Here is a 27,602-nt window from a genome sequence, read left to right as displayed (position 1 = left end):
CTCCCATATAATCTCACGATCTCTTCAAAAATGCCTTTTCCCCTGGTCAGTGCACAAATAACAGCAGAACTGGAAAAGTACTTGAACTTGACTGTTTCTTTTTGCAGTGGAATTGCAGAATTAAATTATAATACAGTGCTACTAAAAGCTCTTAAAAACTGAGATGTGATAAAATCAAAGGATTAACAAATGAAAACAAATTTACTTTTAGCAGCTATCTCATTAAAATTCTTAGAAGACATATATAAGGCTTAAAAGTTTCTTATATACAAGGTAGCTCTTCAACCAATCGTTTTATGAATTACTAAATTGAAACATGTCAAAACTACTTCCTAAGAGGCTAGGGAATTTTAAAAGGCTCTTTCTAAAAAATCAAATTAGAAAATCCCATCAGTACAGTGAAATATCAGAATAATATTTGAACATGCCTGATGACCAAGTGGCATGCTGATAGCAAGCAATTTTGAGACAAAAAAGAATGCCTCATTTCTATCTTTAAAAACCCTCAAACTAGAAGTTTCCAGGAAATATCTTTTTGGATTACAAATAAAAGTAAGTTCTCCCCTAAGTTGACACCATTATGATTCTTTTAGCTCTTGTAGTAAAAACAAAGATTCCTGATCTCCCTTTTTTACATTATGCCATTAAGAATTTATTTTTTTCAGACTCCCTTCGTATTCCTACAAAAAGACATCATATTGGAGATCTGTCTTAACTCAAATCTTGGAATTATCCACATTCGTGACATTCCTGAGTAATGGGATAACACAATTTGGGCCCAAGGTCCTCCAGAGGGAGGCTGATTGAATGCAATGAAAGGATCCATCCACCTTCTAGAGGGCACGGAAGGACGTCCCGTCCCTAGGGGGCCAGATCCAGCCCTCCTCCCCTGGTTCACACACAGGCTAAGAGTTTCCAGAACCTGCAGTTCAGATAAAATGAGCAATCCTAGCAAAGCAAAGCCTCTGAAAGCTTGCCTTGCAGCAGCACCTGATGCCTTCCTTTGCATAAACTCGGTGGCGTACAGAGCAGCCTACATGCTACTCTAGATGGAGAATTTATACAAAGTAAAAATGGAAAAACCACATCTATGGCTGTCAGCCTATTTCAAAAACATAAAGTCATTTAAAATGGGTAATATAGCCAGCTTCCTTGAACTGCCTAAAACAAACAGCATTATCCAGGTCTAATCCCTGGGATGAGATCCTCAACCTCTACCTACGTTGTTTAATCTTCATAAAGAAACAGAAATACTATGAAACATCTGGTCTTGCCGTTATGTCTGCCCTTCAGTGCCATTTGCTGGCAGGAACGGAGTGGCCAGGAGCAGTGCTAGGTGTCAGGAACTGAAGATGAAGGTTTGTAGTCTGATCCCTCAAGTGTGACAACCTAGCTGAGGAGGTGACAGGCAGAGATAGAATCTCTAGATTACAAGTATAAAGAAAGAGCTAGGGGAAAACACAGGGGAGAATCAGATGGACATCACAGCAGAGGCTCATCTGAGCTGAGACACAAAGAAGAACAGAGAAGGGGCAAAGGGCATTCCAGATGAGGAAAGCAAGTGGTGGCCACAGGAGCATGCCAAGTGTATGCAGGTGTAGCTGTAGCCAGTTTGCAAGGCACCCTGTGCAAATGAGAAAAAAGGTATCCCCCCTGGATGGATGGACTGCTTGTTGAGTGCAGTAAATACCTGTCTTAGACTAGAGCCCTGTCTTCAGGAATGGTTGCCAGGAGCACAAGGTACGGTAAGGCATGTGGCTGGATAGGAAGAGTCTTAAACGCAACGCTAAGGAGTCTGAACTAGGGTGCAGGCAACGAGAAATCACTGAGGTTTAGAGTTCAGAACTGACCCAATCAGAGGCATGTTTTTTCAAGGTAATTCTGTTGGCTACATGAAGAATAGGCGAGAACGGGGAGGAAAATGAAGTGAGAAAGTCCAGTTAGTGACATAGCCACAATCCAAGTAAGAGAAGATCAAGGCCTGGACCAGGGCAGTGGATCCAGTGGTCCCGATGGAATAGGAAAAAATAAAATAAAAGTAAAATAAAAAATTTTTTAAAAAGAAAAAACATGGGATAAGTAAAGGTGAAGGAGCTTGCAGTAGGGACCAAGTATACATTTAGTGGGAAAAGGAAGCCTCCACGGTTGTAATCAGCATTCAAGATTCCAAAGGTAGTTTCCTCCCTGTGCTAAGTGAGCTCAAGGTGGGGAAAATTTAAGCTGGAACTGAATGCTGGGTAGTTGTCCTGCACGACACCCAAGGGGTACAGTAGGAAGATGGTTTTTGGTCATAAACCAAAGACTTCAATGACTCTTGGGCAGTGACAAGAACACTGGGCAATGATGAGAAAGGAATGATAAATACAACTGGACAGGAAGAAGAGCTATGGGAAAGCCAAGTTTCTGACGGAATGGATACAGATCCCAGTGTGCCACTTAGTGAGGGACAAGAGACACAAATCTGATATTTCTGGGTTTCAGCCCTCTTAACCATATAATGGGATTATGATGTCTTTTCACGGCGTTGATATAAAGTAGTGGTAGGCAAACCATGGCCCATGGGCCAAATCCAGCCCACTGTCAAGTTTTACTGGAACCCAGATACACCCATTTCTTTACGTGTTGTCTGGCTGCTTTCACACTAGAAAGAGTTGAGTAGTGACAGAGACTGTATGGCCTCCCAAGCTGAAAAGATTTACTATCTGGCCCTTTACAGAAAACGTTTGCCGACCTCTGCTGTAAGCGGTCAACGTGAAAAATCCCCAAGTTCAGTGTATGACACACAACAGACACCCAATATAAACTCTTTCCCTCCTGCCCTTTCAGGAAGGTCATCCTAATTACTGAAGGGACAAGAAAATGTGGCCTCCACGTCATGACTCTGGACTTCAGGGAATGAGGTTCATTTTTTCCAGGTTGTGAAGGTAGCAATATTGTTAGAAAAAAAATGGCTCAGGATAAGAGACAGAGTAAAAGGGTGGCAGGAACACTGATGATATTAGGAAGTTATAGCTAGACCTCACAGAGGACTTTGAAAACAGAAGCTAATATAGCCTTGTGAAAAGCATCTGTGACTGTAGCAGCTATCAATTAACCACGGTCTCTTTCCCCAGAGTTAAATTTCTACTCAAAATAAAGCTCTGCAGATAGTGACAACTATTATGAGGGAGTGGAAAGAAAAAACAGCTTCATTTGCACAGGCAGAGCTCATGGATTAAGAGAGGGCATAGGGTGGGTGAAGAATCAGATTCTCTCAAACAAAGAAAAAGTACTATTTAGACACTGCTTTTAAAGAGTCGAGAAGAAAAAAGTCTACCTGCTCTCAGGCTCCGATGCTTTAGGATAAAGGAACACAAATGCCTGTTTATAAATTAAAGACAAAATGAAGTCTGGATTTTTTAGGTTGCTCTCCCTTCTCTCATCTGGACTCTTCACTACATCCAATCTCACTGAAATCTGGTAGACATCATCTCATGAAAAGATGTAGAGCGAGGCTAAAGACAAACATGAAATCCAGACGGAGGCAAGGAAATTAAATGGAAACCAAGAGTTGCTCAATAAGGTGTCACCAAAACAGGCCTTGATGAGCAGGACTCTGGAGGGGACCTGCAGGGCTGTACATGGAGTGGGCAGGGGGACAGGGTTTCTTCTGTATTCGTGTGGAAGTGCTGACCCAGGTAAAGGGGCTGAGAAGCAGGTAGGTAGCAAAGAGGACGAGAGGAAGGTGAGCCTCCTGAGACAGAGAGGAAATAAGAGCTGGAAGGAAGTAATAAAGGCATTTCTTCATGTGGGCTGAGCTGCAATAAGAAAGGCATTTGGATATTTTCAAAGTACCCACTGGTGGCAATGTGGCACCTCGGAGAATGTTTTTCTGAACTAAAATTACACCGTGGCCACCCCATCACAGCCAGGTCAGAATGTCTGATAAATGGCAGACTGTCATCTGATCTTCGGACTCAGTTTCAGATGTACGCCTCGAAGGGCAACAGGGTAGAAAAGTTCATCAACACTTTGGCATTTGCCGGATAACTTAACAAAGACAGTGAAACACAGAACCCAAAGCAATTTTTGCAGAACCCAAAGTAATATACCATTTCTTTTTTTTTGAGCACGTAAACATACCCGATATAATGTTAAAATATGCCTATCAGGCTTCCCTGGTGGCGCAGTGGTTGGGAGTTCGCCTGCCGATGCAGGGGACACGGGTTCGTGCCCCGGTCCAGGAGGATCCCACGTGCCGCGGAGCGGCTGGGCCCGTGAGCCATGGCCGCTGAGCCTGCGCGTCCGGAGCCTGTTGCTCCGCAACGGGAGAGGCCCCAACAGTGAGAGGCCCGCGTACCGCAAAACAAACAAACAAATAAACAAAAAATATGCCTATCAAAACAGTTTGCTCCCCTTTAAGCTATCTCATGCATAATCTACACACAAAACTTTGAAAAAAGAAGTGTAGGTGATTAGCACTTTGTAAACATGCCATGCAATTGAAAATATTTATAATGGCTCATGAGCAAGAGTTTGAAAAATAAATACCAGTGCTTAAAACAGATCTTTGCTTTGAATTTTAATATTACGCATAATGCAATTACTTTACTTATAACATACAATAATTTTCACACCTGCAGAATTCATTTAAGAAATATAATAAAATGTGCTAGCTTTTTTACATAGCAAATAATGTAAGAGCAAATTCACGTTATCCTAGATTCTAGCTTACTGTTTCATATTTTCTTTCATTGCATAGGTAGTTCATTCCATCTACAGCAGAGCAAATTATCACCTTCTGAGAAACAAGACTGTCTATCAATATTTTTCTGCCTTTAAACTAAAAACTGCACTGAAGTAGAACGGGATGCTTACCTTAAAGATATTATGCAGGTCTCTGCTAGTTTCCCAAAGTGAAATTTTCCATTGGATTAATGAAATACATTTAATTTATCATAGCACAAATCTGTTGCTACACTTCATAGATAGTGGCATTGATTTATTTTCCAATTCAACCAAAGTCTGTTTGGATACCAATGCATAAGTTAGATAGTCCTTTACGAAATGTTGCCAGAGTCTTAGTGGTAACTCTAAGATATAAACTAAAATATGAATGTTTGAAAAAAAAACTAATTTGAGGAACACATTTGGCTGTGGATTTAATTTAGATGACACCAGACAAGAAAACTGCACATCAATATCCAAAACCACACTCTAGGTTTTATATTAATTCAAAATAAAACAATGATCAGAAGGTCGGGAGATCTTTCATTCATATGCAAATATCCTGAGGTTGGCCTGCAGTGAAGGATGCTCCAATCAAGCAACCCCGTTCAGCGCTGCGCTGGGATTACTTGGCTGTCCTTGGCACTGCTGTGGCGCAGGCTTGAGAAGCTATTTAAAGTAGCATTCAACACTTGTTGTGTTGAGAGTGACTCAACAAGACATTAGTAAAAGCATGAAATCCAGGGTGGCAATGACCTCTAGCAGCCTGAAACAAAATCCTGGGACAGTGATGGAAATACTTCTTCCTGCTATTCTTGGACCATTAGGACACTTTCCATGGACTTCATGCCCAATCAGGTTATCATAAAACTTTATATTCTGAATGAGCTGTCTTATTTGGATGACAAGTTACCCCTACCCTAAGTTACCAAATACAGATTGAAGTTCATTGCATTTTTGTGCAGGTGGTTTTTTATTATATAGTATGCTCTAATGGAGAGGTGGCAGTGTATATGAGTAACTCTCTCTCTCTCTCTCTCTCTCTCTCTCTCTCTCTCCCCCCCCACACACACACACACACACTCTCAAGAACAGACCTAGTTTAGGTACCACTAGGTAAAGGCTGCTACTACCTGGTTTGCCCACCCTAGACACAGAAACTTGACCACAAACATCAGCTGGCTCTATCTACTTCAGGTACCAGTCCTTAGTAATATCCAGAGTTGTTTCATTTAAAGTTTTATAGGGACTTCCCTGGTGGCGCAGTGGTTTAGAATCCGCCTGCCAATGCAGGCGACACAGGTTCAATCCCTGGTCTGGGAAGATCCCACGTGCTGTGCAACTAAACCCGCGAGCCACAATTCCTGAGTCCACACGCTTAGAGCCCATGCTCCGCAACAAGAAAAGCCACCGCAATGAGAAGCCCGCGCACCGCAACGAAGAGTAGCCCCCACTTGCCGCAATTAGAGAAAGCCTGCGCACAACAATGAAGACCCAACGCAGTCAAAAGTAAATCATAAATAAATTAATTAAAAAGAAGTTTTATAAAGACATTAAAGGGGATGATATAAGAGGGGGAAAAATCCATTAATTTTCTGCACTAGCTAAGGAGTTAACTTAAACATAGATGTATACACAGCTGCAAATAAATAATACACAGGTGCAGAGTCTGATAGAGTTCTGATGTTAGCTTTCAGTGCCTCCTGGAAAAGTTTTATGAGGGATGAGAGCAAACATCTTCCTCTCCCACTTCTCCACTGTCTGTCACTATAGCTCTCTGTTCCCAGCTGATCTATGTCTAGCTGCTTTATTCTAGATTGGTTATTTCTGTGTATCAAAGCTGACAGAGCAACTGCAGCAGAGAAGCCTCCATCTCCTGAAGTTCTTCAAAGTTCTGATTGTAAACTATAAAGTTATCACCAACTACAGTGTTACAGATACAGGAAGTACAGCTTGTCTCCAATGGTCACATGCTCCGTGGAACATGCTGGCGACCATGACCTGGGAACTCCTTTATCCTTCTCAGCTCCACTGCAGAGGCAGGAAGGGTTTTAATGACCACCCAGGCTATCGGTGGGCAAGAATAATTTCCAGGCTGACTGCTGCCTTAAAAGCTCATATCATTCTTAGAATATTTAAATAGGATATTTTAAATGAAGGAGGTGTCCTGTATGAATCTCTGCAATACCATATGATCTTCTCTACAAAATATGGGAACTTAATAAGAGTTAGTATATATGACAATCAGAGGGAAAAAAAAGACTGGGAGAGATTAACAGTGCCAAGTGGCCAGCTAAGCTCACTATCAAAGTCACTAGTTGCCTTAGACCAACCTTACATTAGACAGAATTCAGACTTATGCCTCGGCACATTAAAGATTATCGAATGTCATGGAACTCTAGGGTTAGTTTCAAAAAGAATAAAACCACCAATGCTAAATCAATGCCCAAATCAAAAAAATCTATTGTAATCTATGGTTAATTCATGAATGGTACATTAGCAGTTGGGTTTATTTTTCCCTATGTAATCATATTTTGATCAAAAGGGAATTTTTATTCCAGTAATTGATCTAGAATCAACTTTATTATTTTGAAAATATCTTTCTTATCAGTCAGAATGGTCAATTCACATGAGTATGCAGACAGAGTCTCAGTGTTAAGAATGGGTCTTACCTTGAGTCACTAAACAAGGTTCTCTAAGAACAGACAGGCAAAGTTTTCTAATCATGAACACAAATTTTGCTTATGAATTTCAACTCTATTATTAAATTTTAAGACTGTCGTTTTTTAATTAAAATTATGCAAAACGTTTTGCAGAAAACGAAGCATTCCCTAGTGTTACTGGGACAATTTAAAACATATACCTTCTAGTTCTATTTTTTGCTTTTAATTCTTTTTTTGTTATTTTATTTGAATTCTTAGCATATGTATTTCTAGTGAGCTTCCTCTTTTGTGGAACAAGATGGGAGTGTAGAGGAGTTAAAAATAAATGGATGTTTTTTCTTTTTGATGATCCGATTTATGCAATATTTAATATTCAATAAATGTTCAATATTTTAAACGCAATACTTAATATTCAATAAAAATTGGCTAATTTGACATTCCATAATAAACAACCTTATATCAACAAGTTCTTTGGAAAGAGATTTCTTTTCATTCTATACGACAAATATTTTTGTCAAATACAACAATGCTAGTAAAAGGGGAAAGATCAACGACATTCAAAGTAGCATCTTCCCATGTTCAGTTCCAATGCAACGAACTGCTCTATCTGTACCATATCACAGCACTAATTGATAGCTACCCTGAATACCCTAACATGCTGGGGGAAAAGTTAAATAGTAACAATATAAATCCATACGGATGAGGCAGAGACTACCCATCTCCTTGAGTAATCAAAGCAGTTACAGACTACTTTCATACACTTATTAGATGAAACTTCCAGGGCCAAGTTCCACTAGACAGCGTAAATGCTTAAAAGTTAAAGTACGGGCAAGCTCTCTGAGGTCAAGGCATAAGGCACCATGGGAACTTTCTTATAAACTCTTCACATTTGGAAAGTATTTGTTTTGCTTCTTTTTTTAAAATGGGAGATAAAGCTCAGACATGAACACTTAATCTAAAACATTATTCAAACTCTTCTAGAGCCTTCCAAAGCAGAGAGTGTTAAACATTCATAATACTTATGCTTACCTAAAATAGTACATCCGTCACTTTATAAAGTCTCTCACTTGAAAGAAAACAAATCTGTTAATAACCAAAGCGGGGTACATGGATTTTCAAAACCAGAATATTTAAATACTGCCAATGTACTCTGTTTTGTGATAACATTAGATAATGTAGAAAGAAGTCCCTAGTTTTTTTTTTTTTTTCTTTGAAAATGATAATTACTTACTGAGGTTTAAAAATCAAGCTTGAAAGAAATCTGAATGTCTTTTTTTAATATTAATAGAAACCAATGATTTTTCAGAAGAGATGAAAAAATTGCTTGAAGATTAAGACTGGCCCTCTTCAGATGTAACCAACAAGCAAAGAGGAAATGAAAAGTACATGATTCATGGGTAATTTCTTTTTTAAAAATATTCACATGTAAGGTGATCATATAGTTTATTGTCCAAACTGGGGCACTTTTTAAGAGTGAAAGGAGATGTTACAAATAATTAGACGAGGACAAAAGTCTAATAACTTTAACTGGGGTATTTTCAGCAAAACCACGACTTCTGGCACTCTGTATAAGGACATGGGACGTAAACGTTTTATCAATTTCTTCCTCTTTTCTCGCCCTTTTCTTCCTGATCAAATGAGGCCCAAAGGGCAGAGAGTGGTACATTTTCAAGGCAGTTCTTTGGGGAAAGCAAAGAAGCAACGGATCTAGAAATACGACCACTGGAACCAAACAATGGAATAGTTGAGACATTTTCATCAAAACCGAATGTTATTTTCTATCTTATCTGTTTTATTTTCTTATACCTAATTTCTTCAAGGCTTTCAACCTGTTCATCTGCAGGTTTCCTATTTGAAAAAGGAAAAATATATCTCCAAGTGAATCCTCCACAGACTGGCCAAGTTCTGTTAAGTTACCTCCTGTGAGCGCCTGTGAACCCTTGTTCCCTGTTATCGGAAAAGCACAAAAACCTAATCTGTGCAGTGGGGATACAGAAAGGAAAGGCCAAGAAGGGAAAACAGTAAGCATTCAACACAAAAGCAGCAGGAGTGGCACACTAATTAGGCCACTGGCAATCCGAGGTAAGAAATGGAGTACAGTCCCCGTAGGGGCCCCAACGTAGGGAGATTTCTGAGTGCACTCACATTGCATTGTTTACTTTGGGGGGAGGAGTTCATGGTTTTGATGGCTACTGTTATCGTTAATCACTAAGAAAGTCATCAGAAAGCTAAACTGAGGGTTTTGTATGGACAGAGTTGTTCCACTTGACTATATATATACAGACATATATATACTACATACATGTGTGTATATATGTCTACATATATATATACTATGTGTGTGTGTGTACATGTGAAAATTCTGTTCTTGGACTGAAAGTAAATCATTTATGGCTCTGTTCTCATACCTTCCTTTTTTTCATTCAACGCATGAGAGTAACTTATCCATATACCAGAAACAATCAGAGTGTTAAGCGTTCCTTTCCTCTTGAAGAGTACACAGGAGTTTTGTCTTATTTGGATTTATTTTCTTTCTACTATTTCCATGACTTGAAAGGCCCACACTGTAATTCCGTCAGAAGAGAGAGTACGGTTCTCAAGGCTACCATTGAAGGCCAGTGAATAGGCACCGTCCCCTAGGAAACTCATGACTTCGGTCTCTGGCTCCTCAGAGACCTGGAGCTCCAGGGACAGACGTCCACCCTCACCAGCTTCCTTCTTGATCCAAGGAGGACTGAGGTCTTGGGACCCTTCTCATGCCTGCTCTAAGGGCTGTGCTGCACCTTGCCAGTGGTGGTGGCCATGTGGATGCCGTGGAGCCCATGAGCCGATGCAGGAAACACGGTCACCCCCTTCCCTCCATTCTATGCGTTTTCAGTGTCATTGCCAAGAGGAGAAAATCGGTTCTTGTGGGGAGGGGGTGAAAAAAATCTTAGGTATTTCAATAGTTTGTAGCCCTTCAAGATCCACCCTACCTGACAAAAATCGTATTCCTTCATATGCAGTTTCTTTCTTTAGGGAGAATTTAAATTTAGCTTAATTTTTCTCCTTAGTGGGTCATTACTGAAAAAAGTTAATAATTCTCTAATCAATCATCCTTTCCATTTTCCTGAGGATGAGAGACAGAGAGAGGAAAGGGGAGTGGGGAAAGAGAGGAGAAGAAGAGAATGGGAAAAAATGTACCTCTTAAATGAGTGACAGCTGTGGATACATGGGGAAATTGGAGAGGGAAGCAGATAATCAATAGTGGCCCCCATCGACCCTGGACCCTGCCCAACAGGGCTGCTGGGTGGCCCTCTGTACCTGTAGCTGTACTGGCTCAGATGATCAGGAATGTCCTTCTGCAGATTTCGCCTTATACTGTCCTTTTCAAATAAAGGCTGCTTACAGTCTGGTTTCCTGACCAGACCCCTGGGGTTGGCCTGTTGGCCAGCACTGTCCTGCACACCACGTCCACTTACTTTCCGGACTGAGGTTTGCCTCCTGGGCTCAGCCATTCCTAACTGGGTTTGTCTGAAGACCCGCTGACTTTGCTCTTGACCTTCCTCAGATATCCTAGTGAGGGCGCTGTAGGGTACTGAGTCTAGTTCCATTCAGCTCTCAGGTTGGCTGTGATTCTTCCTGGTCATTTTTCATCCAAGAGGCTGATAAGCCCTCCTGCCGTAGAACACGTTTCCCTTACATGAACACTTTCAAACACCTCTTAGACCCGAGTCGCTCTACACAGTATCTAAAGGGGAATAGCTACTGCCATTCCTTTGGGAAAAGGCCAAAGAAAAGAGGAAAATGTTTCCAATTCAGAGGCTGACTAAATTGTCCTGGGCTGGAAGAGGTACCGGATCAAGTCTAATTGCAAATAACTGCGCAGGAAACTGGCAGCCAGTTAAGCCCATGCATGTTCTCCTCCCCTTGCATGTTCCTAGGTCAGGCATCCCAGAGCCTGCAATTCCATGTCATGGCAAACTAGAGATTTGTCCCAGCCGTTCCCCAGGCCCATTTAGCTGGGCCCACATTCACAAATAGCCTCTAATGTACACTTTGTACGTTATCTCCAGATGAGGGAAAATACACAGTCACCAGATACAGAGGACTGAAAAACAAAGTCCGTCCCACAAACTTAAACTCAGGTCCCATTACTAGATCACACCACAGCCCAGAAAACTACCAGCGTCTCTTAGTCCTGTTACCATTTTGTGAAAAGTACAATTGTATTGCATGGTAATCTGTGAATGTATAAAAATGTTAATTTGTTAAACAGAGACATTTTAAATATATCACACTTTTAAACTTTATTTGGCATATTTTTCAGTTATTAATATCCTAGAAAGTTCAAGTAATAGAAATGACACCAAGGAGCATGTTCTATAAGAGCTGAATTGCTATTGCCAGGGTCATACCCAAAGATGGTATGACAGATCAGTTGGCCTTGCAATAATTTCATATATCACAGTGGATACACCTAGCATGGGCTGAACAATTATTACTTAATAGATTACTGAGCATTTAGTCCATGTCAGTGAATAGATATTTTAATTTACTGTGGAATATTTGATAGAAAAGGTCAAAGTTTTCTGCTATGCTAGGGACTTGGCAAGTAATCTCACAACATTTATATTTTATTACAGAACTATTATAAATTATAAAATACAGAAAAACCAAAAGAGAAAAAAACCAAGTATTTTCAAGTATATGAAATCCCTGTTTAAGCTAAGAGAGCATTTTTTAAATTCTGGAGAGAAGGGAGTATGTTTCTACACGTCTAGTCTAATGTGTATAGCACACAAAGAACAATCTACATACATTCAACTGAATTACCAATTATTACTGAATAAGTGATAACTGAAAAGGCAAGGTAAACAGATACTTTCCTCCAAAGATATCTTACCTCCCAAGCAAGTGAGAAAAAACACATAGATTCCAAACATTCCTACACAAGAGTTTCATAGCACAAGCAGGATCCTGATGTACCCATAATATAGTGAGGGCTAGAGTACCATCCAACTGAAGCTTTGACAAAATGAATTTTTCCTAAGTTGTAAAAATACTATCCACACATTTTCACACACACATAGCATTAGCACTCCCCACACCAATAATTATTCTCGAAAAATAACAAGTTCCATGACTTGAGAAGAGTATAGGAAAGGTAGTGGTTTACATAAGGTGTCACACAGAGCTATTTTTAAAAGGCTCCAAACCTCAGGCAAATGAACAATGCTTTCACTTAACTACCATGTAATCAAATGTAAAGAATTTGCATAATAGTTCCCTATTCAAACAGAGAGGGAAATGTAGACGTTTAAAGAAACAAACACAAATCCTTTATGGAAATTTAGTAGAGAATCTGCCTAGGTTAGCAGAGATTCCCGTAGCTTGATTAATAATTCGGAACCAACGGAACCAAATTTATTATTTATAACTACATAAAAGTTTCCAAAACCAAGGTCCTTCGCTGCTGGGTACAGTTTGTAGGTAGATATCTTATCTGTACATACATAATTTGGAAACATAATTTGAAGCAAGTTTAAATACTCTGATGTACAGGGGTATATAGTGGTGTATTACAGACAATAGGCCATTATCAACATCATCATCTTAGAGATAAAGACATGGCTCTGCATCACAGCACTATTTACAATAGCCAGGACATGGAAGCAACCTAAGTGTCCATCATCAGATGAATGGATAAAGAAGATGTGGCACATATATACAATGGAATATTACTCAGCCATAAAAAGAAACGAAATTGAACTATTTGTAGTGAGGTGGATGGACCTAGAGTCTGTCATACAGAGTGAAGTAAGTCAGAAAGAGAAAAACAAATACCGTATGCTAACGCATATACATGGAATCTAAAAAAAAAAAATTGTTCTGATGAACGTAGGGGCAGGACAGGAATAAAGATGCAGACGTAGAGAATGGACCTGAGGACGCGGGGAGGGGGAAGGGTAAGCCGGGACGAACTGAGAGAGTGGCATTGACATATATATGCTACCAAGTGTAAAACAGATAGCTAGTGGGAAGCAGCCGCATAGCACAGGGAGATCAGCTCGATGCTTTCTGACCACCTAGAGGGGTGGGATAGGGAGGGTGGGAGGCAGACGCAAGAGGGAGGGGATATGGGGATATATGTATACGTATAGCTGATTCACTTTGTTAAACAGCAGAAACTAACACACCATTGTAAAGCACTTATACTCCAATAAAGGTGTTAAAAAAAAAAAAAGACATGGCCCTGTGTCTAAAATTTAGAGATTAAATGAACTCCCTCATCTGGGAAATGAGATTATTGACCTTTTCCCATCCTTAGCAGAAATTCTTCAGAAAAAAATATGTATATGTTTGAAATTTTTTTCTATAACGATACTTAATTTTAGGTATGCGTTAGTAATGTTATCAGCAAATAAATCACATGAACCTTTCAAATTTTCTTGGATTTAGCAGTTATTTTTACATATTTGGTTACCTCCCTCTGGAACATCTCGTGGTACAATGATTTATTCCTCAGTTGCCTAAAAGCTCGATAGAGTTCATCTGACACCCAAAACACTCCCTTAAATCCAGGGTTTATCTCATCCTGCTTCAAAATTCACACCATATTTTTAGTAGTTAACTCATATGTGTAACTTAAACACTTGACATTGGAAAGAACAGTAACCTTTCTCAACCAAATCCCACATCTCTCTCTTTCCTACAGATGAAACAAAAGTAAACAAATTATTCATAACTACAAAAAGACCCAATTGAAATATTTCATTTGCCACAAAATGTGCATTTCCTCATTTCATACAGCAGAAATAACATTTTATTCCATTTAGCTCCACATCCTGGCAAGAAAGTAAAATGACTTTAGGAGTCAAAAGATGCAAAACTAGAAATATCAATCGGTGTAAGAAGCAGCTTTATGATCGTCTACATTCAGCCGGTTATTTACAATATTTACATGGTGTAGACTATCGCGGAGAATTTTAATTTCCAGTCAAAAAGCACAGAGAATCAATTATATTTCTGTAATCTTTACTGTTTATAAGAAAAGACGATTGAAAAAAACAGTAATCCAAAGAATTTATAGGATAACACACTCTTTTCTCTTCTCTACCGCATATTCCATTTTCATCTAATCTGCATGAAGTATCAATACTGCGCTTCTACCGTTACAGATGACTCTTTTGGCTTTTTTCTTACAATTCATACTGAAATAAAGAACTAAATATATGAGATGAAAATCAGTTTGCACTAACCCTCAAAGCTCTAAATCAAAGTAGATAAACAGAGTCACGCTGTTGAATTAAATACTGAAATTAGTGGCCAAAAATTTTACTCTGAGATTTAGATGTATGCAGCCCCAATGGAAAAATATGAATTGACCTACGGGTTCAGCAAACACTCTGTGAACTCTGAGATATGGGAATACCTCCGTTGTGAACACACTTATACACCAACAGACAGACACATCACTGTCAGAGTAGACCTCACAAGGGGAGGTCAATGGATGCACGCTGACATTGATTCATCCCTACACTGCTTCGTAAGGCAGCTCCTTCCTCATATGTGGAGCCCCAAGCTCACTGTGCTACACGGGGCCAACGCTCTCCAGTCTCCCCAGCACCTCCAGAGAACCAGACCAGGAGGCACCTCCTCCACCTTCAATGACAGCACCTGGCTTCTCTTTGGGATGGAGCCCAGGCCTTTCTGCAAGACTCCATGCCTGATGGATCTGAGCTGTGCTCTCTCCTCAACCTCCACGTCACCAACCCCAGGCAGCGCCAGGGTGACCCGAACTCTTCATCGCCCTGCTGCCTTAGTCTATGCCTACATAATAATAACAGTTAGGAAAGAGTAATGCCATCGTATGCCTTAACAGAAAGAAAAACTCGACTTGACTCCATAAGATCTTGGAAAGGATGTCTCCCTGCACAGCCATCCTGGGTTCTCTTACCCAAACATCTTAAACGAAGAAAACCACGCTCTCTAGAATACAGGTACCACCTTTTCGGACGGCGCACAGGAAAGCAAGCAACGCTCTGCTTTTCATACCTTTGCAGCCACGGACGAGTTGGGCTTCTCCAGCAGGTCCCACAGTTTCTTCCTCTTTTCAGGGCAGCACGTGTTATCAAACTCTTCTCCCTCCCGCTCGCGCATGGTCTCCGCCTCCCGCCGCAGCTCTTCGTTCATCTGCTCCTTCTTTTGATGATACCTGGCTTGGCAACAGGATTCTAAGTAGATCTCATCGATCCCCCAGTAATCAAGCTCTTGGCCGAAAGAGAGAGCGCACATTTCTTCCATCATGTGGAGTTTCCCTGTCCGGTAGAAATTTAAAATGGAAGTGAAGGCTCCAGGGTGCCGATCGAAGAAATACTCGTTCTCGTTCAGGTTGTAGTCATCGCACACCTCCAGGAGGCTCTCGTGCGTGTTACAGTCCCGGAGCTTCCCCAAGCGGGTCCTGGGCAGCCGGTCCAACGTTCTCCACAGGACCTCGTGGTTGAGGCCCCCCACGTTGATTTTCACTCTACGGGAGCACGTTTTGCTCCTAATGATGTCCACCGGTTCCGGTGGAAGAGAAAGTGTCGACCTTGATGTCTTCCTGTTTAAGCCAGGGGGCGCCTTCTCTGCCATTTTGGACTGAACAAAGGGTCCTCAGAAGAATGGGCCGCGGGAAGGTCAACTCCAGCAATATCCCTGCGCGGCAGGCATTTCCACGGATGCACCTGGAAGAAAGCAACCAGAAACCCTTTGGTTACTTGCATTTTTCCTAAAGCATTTCCCATTCTATGGGCTCACTCTGTTGTTCGTGCATAACCTGGAGGTATAATATTAATTACCGTCTCTCGATGGAGATGTACATCTTTGCTTTCAGGTATAAGGAGGAAAAGACAACACAATGTACTATGCAGAAGCAGCTGTGTAGTCAATTTTATACACCTATAGGTTGACAGGTCCCAAATTTGTCACCGGAGACCTCTTTCTCAAACTCTAAACTATCCCTGTGCTGATCAGCTCTTCCCAGATAAAACACAGACACCTTCAATTAAATTGACCACACCTCCACACACAAGCTAAAACTCTGAGAAATCCTGATCTATCTGTCCACATGCAAATAAGCACCAGGTCTTAACCAACCGTACCTCCTAAACATTGCTGAAGGCCTCCACCCCCATTACCCAGTCCTGGGTACCACCGAACCACGATGCTGATTCAAACCCTCAGCATCTCTTGCCTACGTTTCTACAATAGCACCTGAATCTGGATCCTGAGCTCTGGTTTTATCTACACAAAAACCGTTCTCCACACAGCTACTAGAATGATCTAAGAAACACATTTGACCTTACCATGCCCTACTAGATCTGACCTATCTCTCCACCTTCACCTCTCATTCCTCCCTCATCACCATATTCCAGCAGCCCCAGACCATACACACTGTTTTGTTTCAAGCTCCTGGCCTTCGTTCATGCTGTGTCCTGGAAGGGCCTCCACCTTTCCCATCTCCCTTTGACTAACTGTGGCTTGCTCTCCAAGACTCAGCTCAGATATCACTTCCTCTAAAAAGCCCTCCATAATACATCTCCTCTATGATCATGTACTTCAGTGAATGTCTCTTCTATTTCATCATACCACTGCAATAACACCTTTCCCAAGGATGCTGGGAGCCCTTGAAGACAAAGACAATCTTCTCTGTTATATCATCACTGAACACAGTGCTTATATATTGTGAGGGTCCAATAAATGTTAAATAGTCAGTTCTTTAATTGTTTTCCATGAGACAGCTGACAAGAGATCTCGTGGGGATAATGCATATGGCCAGAAAAATGCATAAATGGAGTCATTTGGATCACCTGACTAAAATGCATCTATGTTTACATGTTATGTGTATATATGTTTGTGTGTACATAAGATATGTCAGAATGTGTGTTTATATTCTTTGACCCACAGCTCTTTTCTCCTGTGTACTAATTCTTTAAAACATGACTGCTCTCATGTTCCCTCTTATTGATCTATTCTTCTGATCTGCAGCAGTAAGCATCTCCTTATTTGATCTTCCCCTATAATGTTTTTGCAGAAAACCATGGTGCTTCAAGCAATTCATCCCAAATACCGCTTTCAAGGTAAAACACCATGTTTCACACAGTCAATGGCTTATACCAAAGGGAAAAGCTTTTAGACTTAAGAGATCCTTATAATTAGAATTCCCTTTTAAGATACACACCAATTTTGGCATGTCTTTGGTTTCTACACTCCTGTAAGTTAAATTTATTTCTCCACCTGGAAGCCAAGTATTCTCTCAAATGTAAATAAGTCAAATTTATGAAAAAAATGTAGCTGGACTATGTAAGAAGTATTTCAAATACGGCTAAGAAATATACTTGAAATGGGAGTTTTTTCAGCTACATAGTTACAGAGATATTTAAAGCATATACATACACACTCTCATTGCAGATGATAAAAATGACTACTTTTACAATAAAGGAGAAATACAATAATTTGGGCAAGTATCAAATTCTCTAAGCCCCAATTTCTTAATCTACAAAATGAGGATAATAGTATCTACTTTATAGGCGGTGTTATGACAATTAAATGAGATAGTTTATGTGAAGGGCTCAGTACAGGGAGGTATATCTGAATAGAATAAGAAAACTCACATTCCTCCTTTAAGTGTAGCTTCCAATCAACTGCACAAAAGCTATGATTAAAAGCTATACTGATGTCTATTAAATAAATGCTAGCATTTAAATTTTTTTCCCTTATACATACGTTCAGTCCCCTCTAATGGATTTTAAGCCTATGAGGCCAGGAATCATTGGTCCCAGTTCTTCTCTACCGAGCACTGTACTTACACGTAATGGGTAATAGCATGTAACTTTGATGCCACTGATGCCGACATCGAAATTTTGTATTCAGATGGCAATGGACAACACACACACACACACACACACACACCCCACATACAGAATGCGAGAGCATTTTTAATTTGGCTACACATAAACATAAAATGAATTCACTCTTTGTAGAATATCATGACTTACTAATGTGAAGAAGCGAGATGGTCTTTTATCTGATTATGGTATCATATAAGAGGTTTTCCAGAAAGACTGAGAGCAAACTCCAACGCAGAACAAACATCTCATGTTTACGGTCAAGGGCTTACTGTGACTTCCTTTCTTGGAAAAGCCATTACTAAAAGCATAAATGCTCTGTCATAGTTACCAGTAGGTCACCATTTATTTCAAATAATTTCACACTCATGACCCGCAGTGAATTCCCCTTTTTGTAGAGTATGTGTCTCAAGTGAAGAGAGGTCATAAGACTTAAATTTCAAAGTATCTTCTTCACTAATCAAGAACTTTCTATTATAAGAAATCCAGTGTTGATTACAAACCCCACAATAAAAGGCAGCCTGGAATTCAACGCCCTCTCTTCAAAGCAGGGGTAGAGAAATTTAGCATGAGTGAATGTAACCTGTTGATTTTATTTTCTTAAAGACTTAAAGATGATCTGCTCTGATTATTGTTCCTGTGATTAAAAATTTTTTATTCTCCCTGGGCAGAATATTCTGCTTGTGACCTGGTGAAGAGTAGAGACTCAAAGGTGTAAGTTCTCGAGCAGTTGAAGAGCTGTAACTAGTGTTCAGAGTTAATCAGCCTTTCTGAATAGTCGTAGTACACAAGTGGTCACAATTGTAAGCCTGTAATTCAGGGCAAGCCCTGCTCAGCAGCGCCTTAGAAACGCGCTGAGCCTTTCTGTCTACCTGCCCGCCCGTCCGCCCACGCTTCTTCCTGCTCTCTCTTCCTCTGTATTTTTTCTCTATCTTCTCTTCGGTTCCCCTCCCTCTCTTCCTATCCCGTTCCCTAGATCTTTCTATCCTCACGGCCTCTTAACCAACCACAAAACCAAACTCTATCTTTTCAAACTTGTACACACTTTGTGAAGTTTTCTACATCCTTAATAAGAAAACCTCCTGAGCTGAAAATACCATATTTCTCTCCAGAAGAAGCAAAAAACATCTAAACCAAGTTGCTTTTCATGGGAGGTTGTATGAGATTGCAAAAGCGGTTCTGCTGGGCTTCCCTGGTGGCGCAATGGCTGAGAGTCCACCTACCAATGCAGGACATGCGGGTTCGTGCCCCGATCCGGGAAGATCCCACATGCCAGAGTGGCTGGGCCCGTGAGCCATGGCCGCTAAGCCTGCGCGTCCGGAGCCTGTGCTCCACAACGGGAGAGGCCACAACGGTGAGAGGCCCGCGTACCGCAAAAAAAAAAAAAAAAAAAAAAGGGGGGTTCTGCTCTCAGGCTCACGACCCCTGGGTCTAGTTGGGCTGCCCTCCTACATCCCCCTCACCTTTCTGGTTGGACTTCAGTTTCTTCATGCATCAAACCATGGCATTTCCATGCCTACAATTCTTTCATTTCCTATGACACTTGGTTAATATTTTTCCTCTCGCTATGATTCTGTGGCCATTGCCACCCTTCCTCTCCAATCACCATCCTAACTTTAGATAGAAATAAACATAACATAGTGCCTCAGATCCATGAAGACATTTTTTCATGCCTAGTTTCTTAAGAAAAGGTGGTTTTCATATTTCAAGAGCCCTTTAATATTTATGAGGGCTTGAAACAGACTGCATTCAGAACATCATAAAAGTTTCATTCATTTTATTTAGTGTTTTTAACTTTCCATTTTTAATCTGTTCTTTTCTGCCATGTTAATTTTATTTCTAGCAATGAATCTATCCGTTCACTGTGTCTTGCCACTCTTGAGAGCTTGAAAAATTTTTGTTTTTAATTTTAGTAATTAAAGTGGATATGATGCTGTTTTCTCACGTTTAGTTTTCTAAGTGAAATGCTGTCTACCATAATAATTTTATCCCATGGGAATCAGTCATGTAATTCAATTTAGTGTATAAGTTTAATATAAAATGTAATAATTCCATGTTTAAACTGTGGAGATGTTATACAACTGTGTAGAATTTATATACACAAAGAGATATAAGCTGAACACACATTTTTATGTCAAGGGCAGAATCTCAGTGACTTTTTTCTTTGGGCTGTTTGCTGGTTTATTTCACTTGTTCAATCAATTCAAAGTCAAGCTTGCAACAGTCAGTCGACCAGTTGCAAATGTACTAAACATCCCTTCATCGGTCTGTTAGAGAAAAAAAGCGACTCTTGAAACAATAAACAACAACAAACATTCTCATTTTGCATAGCTGCACCAGGCTCCACCAGCAGCACGGAATTATGCTGTCACCCGTTCAGGGCTCAACCTGACAAAACGCAACTTTCTGATCATGGCATCATAATTACTGCTTGAGACTCCAGGTCTGCGGCAGGGGAGTGGGGCGGGGGGGGGTTCACTGTAGTCTCAAAAATACTACCATTATGTCATATACTTGATACTTCCTTAGTGTAGCAAGGCAGGATAAGTCCCATGAGCGATTCTGTGAAGATGAAAAGCAAATCTTTCTAAAGACCTAAGTGATGTTTACCATTTCCCTTCTGTGTTGCTGGTACGAGCTGAGCACACACTTGCAAACAAGCAGCTCCTAGACCTTTAAGTCTAAATCACTCTATGTATAGCTCTAAGCATTTTCTTATATTTTTATGTATGGTATTAAGCAGTAAATGCATGTTTTTGGAACAGCTATGTCTGTTTCAGAGAGTCGCAAAGATTATTTGCAGTAGCTATCTGCAGAGAAAGGCGCCATAACGGTTAGCTGAAATGTAATCAGTGCTTAAAAAAAATCACTACTCAGTTTTAAAAAGCACCTCCAGAATTTACTAAAGAAAAAGAATCAATTTATAACTAGTGAAAAACAAATCAGATTTATTTTAAAGTAAGGTCCTGGAAACCTTCAGCTATCCTAAGAAATTCAACAAACCTACTGAAGTACTTTAGAACTTGGCCAGAAATACTAATGAATTTATACCGTTTATTGTTTTTTAATATGTCAAGTTCTAGTAATAACCGAAACACTGTCCTTGTCCTCAGAAAAGTGGAAGTAGCATTTCTTTTCTTCAATGAAAGGCTGCTGATATCAATAGGTTCCTCAATTTTAGCGTAACTATTTACTCCTTAGTTTAAAAAAAAAATCCAGGACTTTTATCCTTGGTATACCTGATGCTTTTTTTAGATACACTCCAACAAAATCCTAAAAGCATTGCTTTCAGTGGTCAAACGAAGCACTGTGTTGCAGTATGAAGGAGAAAAGACAAGTAATAAGTAGAATATGTAATATGAGCATCTTTCCATATCATCAATGTCTCCAACTAACCAAATTTATAAACTATTTTACTTAGACACATAATATGAATTTTCTTCACCAGAAGACAGAACTATTTAAAGAATTAGCTCCTATATATACATTTGCTATAATTAGAGAGTAAAACACTAGGTTTGCCTTTAGAAAAATGGCCTTTTAGAAGAGATAGTTCATGAAAAATCCTTCTCTATGCTGGAAAATATAATACTAATGTTATATCGCATCTTAGACCTTTTATAAACTACAAGGTATAGTTGTGGCTTGAAATTTTCAGTCTGTTTCAAAACCCACCAAAAAAGGCTCAGACTTCATATGAGCATTCAGCCATTCAGCTGGTGGAAGATTTTCTATTATGACAGTAAAAGTGCCCTTTATGTTGGGGCCCAAGACATGTTCTTTTAAACGTCTCCTTTTGCAGAAGTCTTCCCAGGGTCACAGTGGAGTGCAGGGGATAAATAAAGATGAAAGGCGATGAGAAAAATAAAAAAGGCAACAAACAGAGAAACTACTGGGGCCACTGAAAGGAATGGGAAATGAGGCTGGGCCACCCTGTAATATCCTGATAAAAGAAATCACAAACTTCAGTCGCTACCTGGGGTTCTCTGTGAATGATACAACCTTCTATTTGGGTGACGGACTTCAATTTCATATTCCATCTCGGTGTGTGGCATAAGTTAGATTTAGCCTCTATGAAACCAATTAAAAATAATGTTCATGAAGCTTGGAGAGGATGTGAACTTTTTTTTTAAGGTTTCTTCCAATAAAATTAAATTTTAGATCATGCAGTTGTTGGTCTGGAATGTTTAGCAGTAAGATTCTTGCCAAGGGATGTTTCTCAATGGGGCTCTGTTTCATAGTAAAAATACACTTTTCAACTACATTCCGGTCCCTTACTTCTCCACAACCAAACACACTGTAGGCAACGGAGCTTTTATTAAAAGCTCCAATACTGAGTCAGATTTGAGGTTAGTTTCTATGACTTAAACGTATACCGTGCTTTAGATACCCCCATGTTTGGAGCCAGGAATCACAGTATGTGGCAGAAGAGAGCTTGGATATGATCTGGTCCGGTTTCCCTATTTACAGCTTTCAAAACTGAGATCCAACAAGGTCACGTGACTTGGCTGACCTCTCTCTGGTAGTTGCTGAACTTGGACCAGAACCCAGATCTGCAGATGCCTACGTAAGTCTCTTTCCATTACACCCCAGCTCATTATTCTTTGCTTTTCACCTTCTAGTGGAAGTTTTAAAAAGCTTTTGTTTCTTTGTCTACACCCATGTCAAAACACTGGACTCAAACGACACTAAGTTAAGGCATGTTATCTCCTATACATAGCTTGTTTCTTTAGAGGGTAATGACTGCAGTCAGGCAACTAGACTGTTCTCTTCTGAAGACAGATGCGCTTCACAGAATCGTTCTTCCCTTGGCTTTGCTTCCCCAGGGCCGGTGTTTAGGATAACTACCTCCTTCGGCTCTGGACCCCTGCAGTCGGTTCTGCACGCTGCAGCCCAAACAGTGGTAGATCCGGGCCATCTCTAGTAGAATACGCTTCCACGCTTCTAGTCTCAGGATAGGCACAGAACAATACAAAGACTGCAAGGTCTGTCCTCTACTTGTCTCTGAGGTTCAGTACCTTCCTCCCTCTCCCTGTGTCTCTGTTCTAACTTTTGCTTTCATTTCTTTACACGTGCCATTCGCCTTCTGCGACAGGGAATTTGCACATCCTCTATTTTCTCCCCCCCCCCGTCTCCTTCAGATATTAACTCAAGGATCACATCTTAGTCAATACCACCCGACTTCCTTGAATATACAGTCATCCTCCTATTTTAAGAACTTATATATAATCAGATACCTTTACCTGGACCACTGGTCACAACAGGAGTCTTAAGTTTGTTGGGATGAGTATTTTGATTATTTGATTAATCCCTATCCTCTCCACTAAACCAAGTTCCTTGTGGGCAGGATCAAGTTGGATTTTATTTATCATTGCATCCCAGGTGCCTGGCATACAGCAGACACATAATAAACATTATGTGGGTGAAAAAGTCAATAATCATTTTATTTAACATTTATTTAACAATCATTTTCCCCTCCTTCCAGCTACCTCATATTACCTGCCACTCCCCAAACCCAACATGACGTTCATGTATGGAAAGCTCTTTTCCCAATTCTCCATCTGATAAACTCTTACTCGTTATTCAAGGTCAAGAACAAATATCTTGTTCAGGGAGAATTCACCTCTTCTGCCATGCTGGGTTAAAAGTTCTATTTTAATGCTTTTTTCGTTGTATCGCAACTATTCACTTAGAATTCTTTCTTATTCATTATTTAGCAAATATTTATGAGCCTTTACTCTGCTTGAGGTGACACCATGGAACTTATATTCTAGTGGAGGTAGATAAACACGCTACAGACAAACATACACAAGCAGCTAACTACAAAGCGGATAAAAGCTGCGAAAGAGAAGAAGGTGCCATGTGAGCTTTAAGTGAACATACCTTCTTGGCCGTGAGTTCTTAAAAGCGATGAACATCTCTCATCCATATCTGTATCTTTGGGAGGCAAGTGCTTACCAAATGTTTGTGGACTACCCGAAAGAATGAATGAGTGAGTGACTAATGAATTTCAAAGCACTACTATCCTTTTTCTTGGCCACATGTTCTGGCTAACGTCATCCAACGTCAGTTAATTATGGTGATTTCCAATTTGTTTAGATGTTCTGCCGGCCCTTATTTGCTTCTTTTAATAAGGCCTGGGCTCAAAATAAGAGCTAGATTTTCTGGAGCTACGTAAGGAACAAGTGATAAACAAGTTAAGACTCTCTAATAATGACTGCTGCCCCAGAGTGGAATTTGCTTCCTCCAGGCACTCCTGGGCCTGGTAATATTCAGACAGACACCAGGTGACCGCCTGCTCTCCTGAGAAATGGACAAGACTGTCTCCAAGGCACCTTCTATCTCTGAAATTTCCTGGTTCTATGAGATTTCTGGGTGACCTCAACTCATCTACATATTCCACTGGATAGATAAAGAACCAGAAAAAAGTTCACTCTGGTCAATTTCTTAAGTTTAAAATTTGACAAAAGTGAATTTTCAATCCCTCGGCTTATACTCACTCCTAGGTAAAGTATTCGAGCCAGAAAAGCCATTATGATAGAATTGCTACTAATAAAAGGACAAAGAAAAGAAAAGAAAGTATCAAAGTTAGAGTCTAAACTTTTTCAAAAGATGAGCTTATACCCTTCAATGATGAGTTTTTCTCTTTCTAAGTGATATAAAATATTGTCACGTGAAGACTGTAAGAAGGGGGCAAAGGTTAATCAAAGGAATGAGCCTACAGTAACGGAAATACAAGCAGAGCAGTATTTGGATTGGGAAAATAACTTAAGGTGAAAGGCAGAAACTTTCCCGATGTATTCAAACCACAATGTATAGGTGACCTTATCTTTAGACTCAGAGCAGATGACTGCACAAACTCACCTTAGGATCCTCAGTGTAGCCACATCCATCGGTAGCCTTCCCTCTTTTCCTGACTGTGCATATTCAAAATGATGTGTTCTAGATTCCAGCATGAAAAAAGAAAACAATTTCTAACAAATCAATGGTATCCTTCATTAATGGATCTGATTTAAAAAGTGAGAACGTGTCACAAGTAATTTGCTTGATTTTTTTCCCCCTGTGCGTTAAGTAGAAAAGGGAAGAGGTTCACTGAACTATGAACATCCATCTCCATATCCCTTATGAATAATGTTTTCCATCTGCCCTTGTCATCAGTGAGGATCACTAAACAGCAGTTATTAAGCATCCATCTGCGTATGGCACTTTATAAATATTCCTCCCCATGCCCCTGCCCACTTTCTCAATCTACCATGTGTCTCTGTTGTAGAAAATGCTAGGGAGCGACAAGGATAATAAATAATTAACGGTAAGAATGTTAAGGCAGATGGACGAGATGACCTACTAGCATCTATGAATCTTAGGATGTTAAATTTACTGCTAATAATATAATTTAGCACAATTTGATAAGAAAATATCAAAGCATTTGATGACAAAAAAATCAGCACATCATATTCCGCCAACAGTTTCTAAAATAAAAATGGGAAAATTGGGGACCACAGATGGACTGACTGAAGCCCTGAGTTCATGTGACTTGTACCAGATGATACAGTCTTGAAATAAATAATGTGAAAAACAGTGTGGAAAAATCATAAAAATTATCGTTGCAACAGTATAATAGGGAAAGTGACCTGAGCCAAGGGTGAATATATTCAGAAATAAGGGCAAGCCATTGTTTTCACTGCAAGAAGCAGTGTGGTTAAGGATGGTGAAATTATGGATTTTCCTCCCTTTTCCAGTTCTTTTTTAATGTTATTCTATTCTTCTTTTTCTTAAAGAAAAAAAACTAATTATATTGGTTTTGGTGATGGTGATATTCGAAACATTCTTTTGCACCTTTGCAAGCCTCATGTAGTCAGGATTATAATAAAAGAGAAAGTCAGTGTAAAACAGCAATAGCTATGGGTTTCAGATTTGCCATTTGGATTTTGTTTCAGCTTAAGATCAAAATGTCCATAAGTAGAAATTGTATTTCCTAGAAGGTAGGGATATTCTTGGACTTGTAGCTGAAGGACAGCCAAAGTTATGATCTCATTTGCTTTGTGACTTTGGTTAATAATTATCATTTTTATCACTTTCCACATATTGAGTGATTATTATATGCAGCCACTGTACTTATTCCGCTTAATTCTCATGATGAGAATTCTCATTAACTGTCAATCACCTTGGGGTGGGTATTATCATCTTTGATTTACAGATAAAGAAATTGAGGTTCAGAAAGGTAAGTGCCTTGCTCAAGATGACATAACCAGTATGTGCTCATTCCAACACACCAGTCCCGCGATACCTTAACTCAAAGCCCATGTTCTTAACCTTCTAAGACCCTGGGGATTTTCCTTGAATGGCATGATTCTGGATGCCTTAGAACGATAAATAAATCGAAATATGAGACCAATATTGAGCAATCTTTTTAGCATGATAGAGAAGGAAAGAATGAAATAACTTTTCAAATAATTCCTGTAACACTATGTCTATCCCTTGGCCTAGACAGGTGGCATGTATAAAATATATTAAACGGAATAATTTTCTTTTGGATAGAGATGGCAACTGTTTCTGCAGTTCTAAATTTTCAAAACTAAACATAAATTTTAGTGTGTGGCTTTCAAAAGAAATGCTATTAGTCGTAGTATTTGAGATCTACAGTCAAGATAGATGCTTTAAAAATATTTTTTAAATGTTAAACATATAAAATTCAGTCTTTGGAAGGGCAACACTGGTAGGTTTTAATGATCTTCCCGGGGCCCATCCGCATCAGGATGAGAGGCCAAGTCTCTTGTTCCTGAATCCATATTCTTTCCACTAGACCTTGCTACCTCAGGGCTTCAGAAATAAATATAAAATTAGAATGATGGAAGAGAAAAAATGTGAAGCAGGAGCCATCTAGCTATTTCACACCCAGTTAAACCTATAAATACTGATGAGTTGAACCTAATTATTAATGATTCCTGACTACAACATAAATCTATAATTTCTACTATTCCAATAATGGTCGGAATGGAAAGAGATCATAAGCTGTAAATAACACATACTGACTTAGATCCATGATTTCTTTCTCATTACCTTCCTTCCTTCCAAAACAATGTGTTACTTGGCTATTAGTATATATTGAGTGCAGGGGGTACAAAATTGGGTAAAGGCACCCTCGCTCTCAAGGAACCCATAGGATTACTGCAACGAATATTACAGAAAATTTTGGATTTGTGCTTTTAGCATGTGTTGTGTAGGCTCAGGTAGTACTGCGTACTTAAATATTTATTTGACACCTAATTAAAACTTCCTACCTGATTTAAACATACTGATGTAAAGGGAGAGAGAGGTAATGATGAAGATGTCTGAATTCATGGGGCTTTGTGGAATACAA

At 39.8% G+C, this 27,602-nt stretch overlaps 1 protein-coding gene across 1 annotated transcript in view; it reads right to left on the bottom strand.

The window, feature by feature from the left end:
- The window catches only part of KCNB2 (potassium voltage-gated channel subfamily B member 2), a 393,046-nt gene that overhangs the window by 350,633 nt on the left and 14,811 nt on the right, over positions 1 to 27,602 (bottom strand). The window contains exon 2 of the mRNA XM_024765765.1: positions 15,408 to 16,078. Coding sequence (XP_024621533.1) covers positions 15,408 to 15,986 — 579 coding nt within the window. The 5' untranslated portion in view covers positions 15,987 to 16,078. The remainder of the gene's footprint in view (positions 1 to 15,407; positions 16,079 to 27,602) is intronic.

The sequence above is a fragment of the Neophocaena asiaeorientalis genome, unplaced genomic scaffold (assembly GCF_003031525.2).
Source record: "Neophocaena asiaeorientalis asiaeorientalis breed wild unplaced genomic scaffold, Neophocaena_asiaeorientalis_V1.1 scaffold417, whole genome shotgun sequence".
Classification (NCBI taxonomy): Eukaryota; Metazoa; Chordata; class Mammalia; order Artiodactyla; family Phocoenidae; genus Neophocaena; species Neophocaena asiaeorientalis.
The sequence above is the reverse complement of the archived record's forward strand: the minus strand, read 5'-3'. Positions and strand labels throughout refer to the sequence as shown.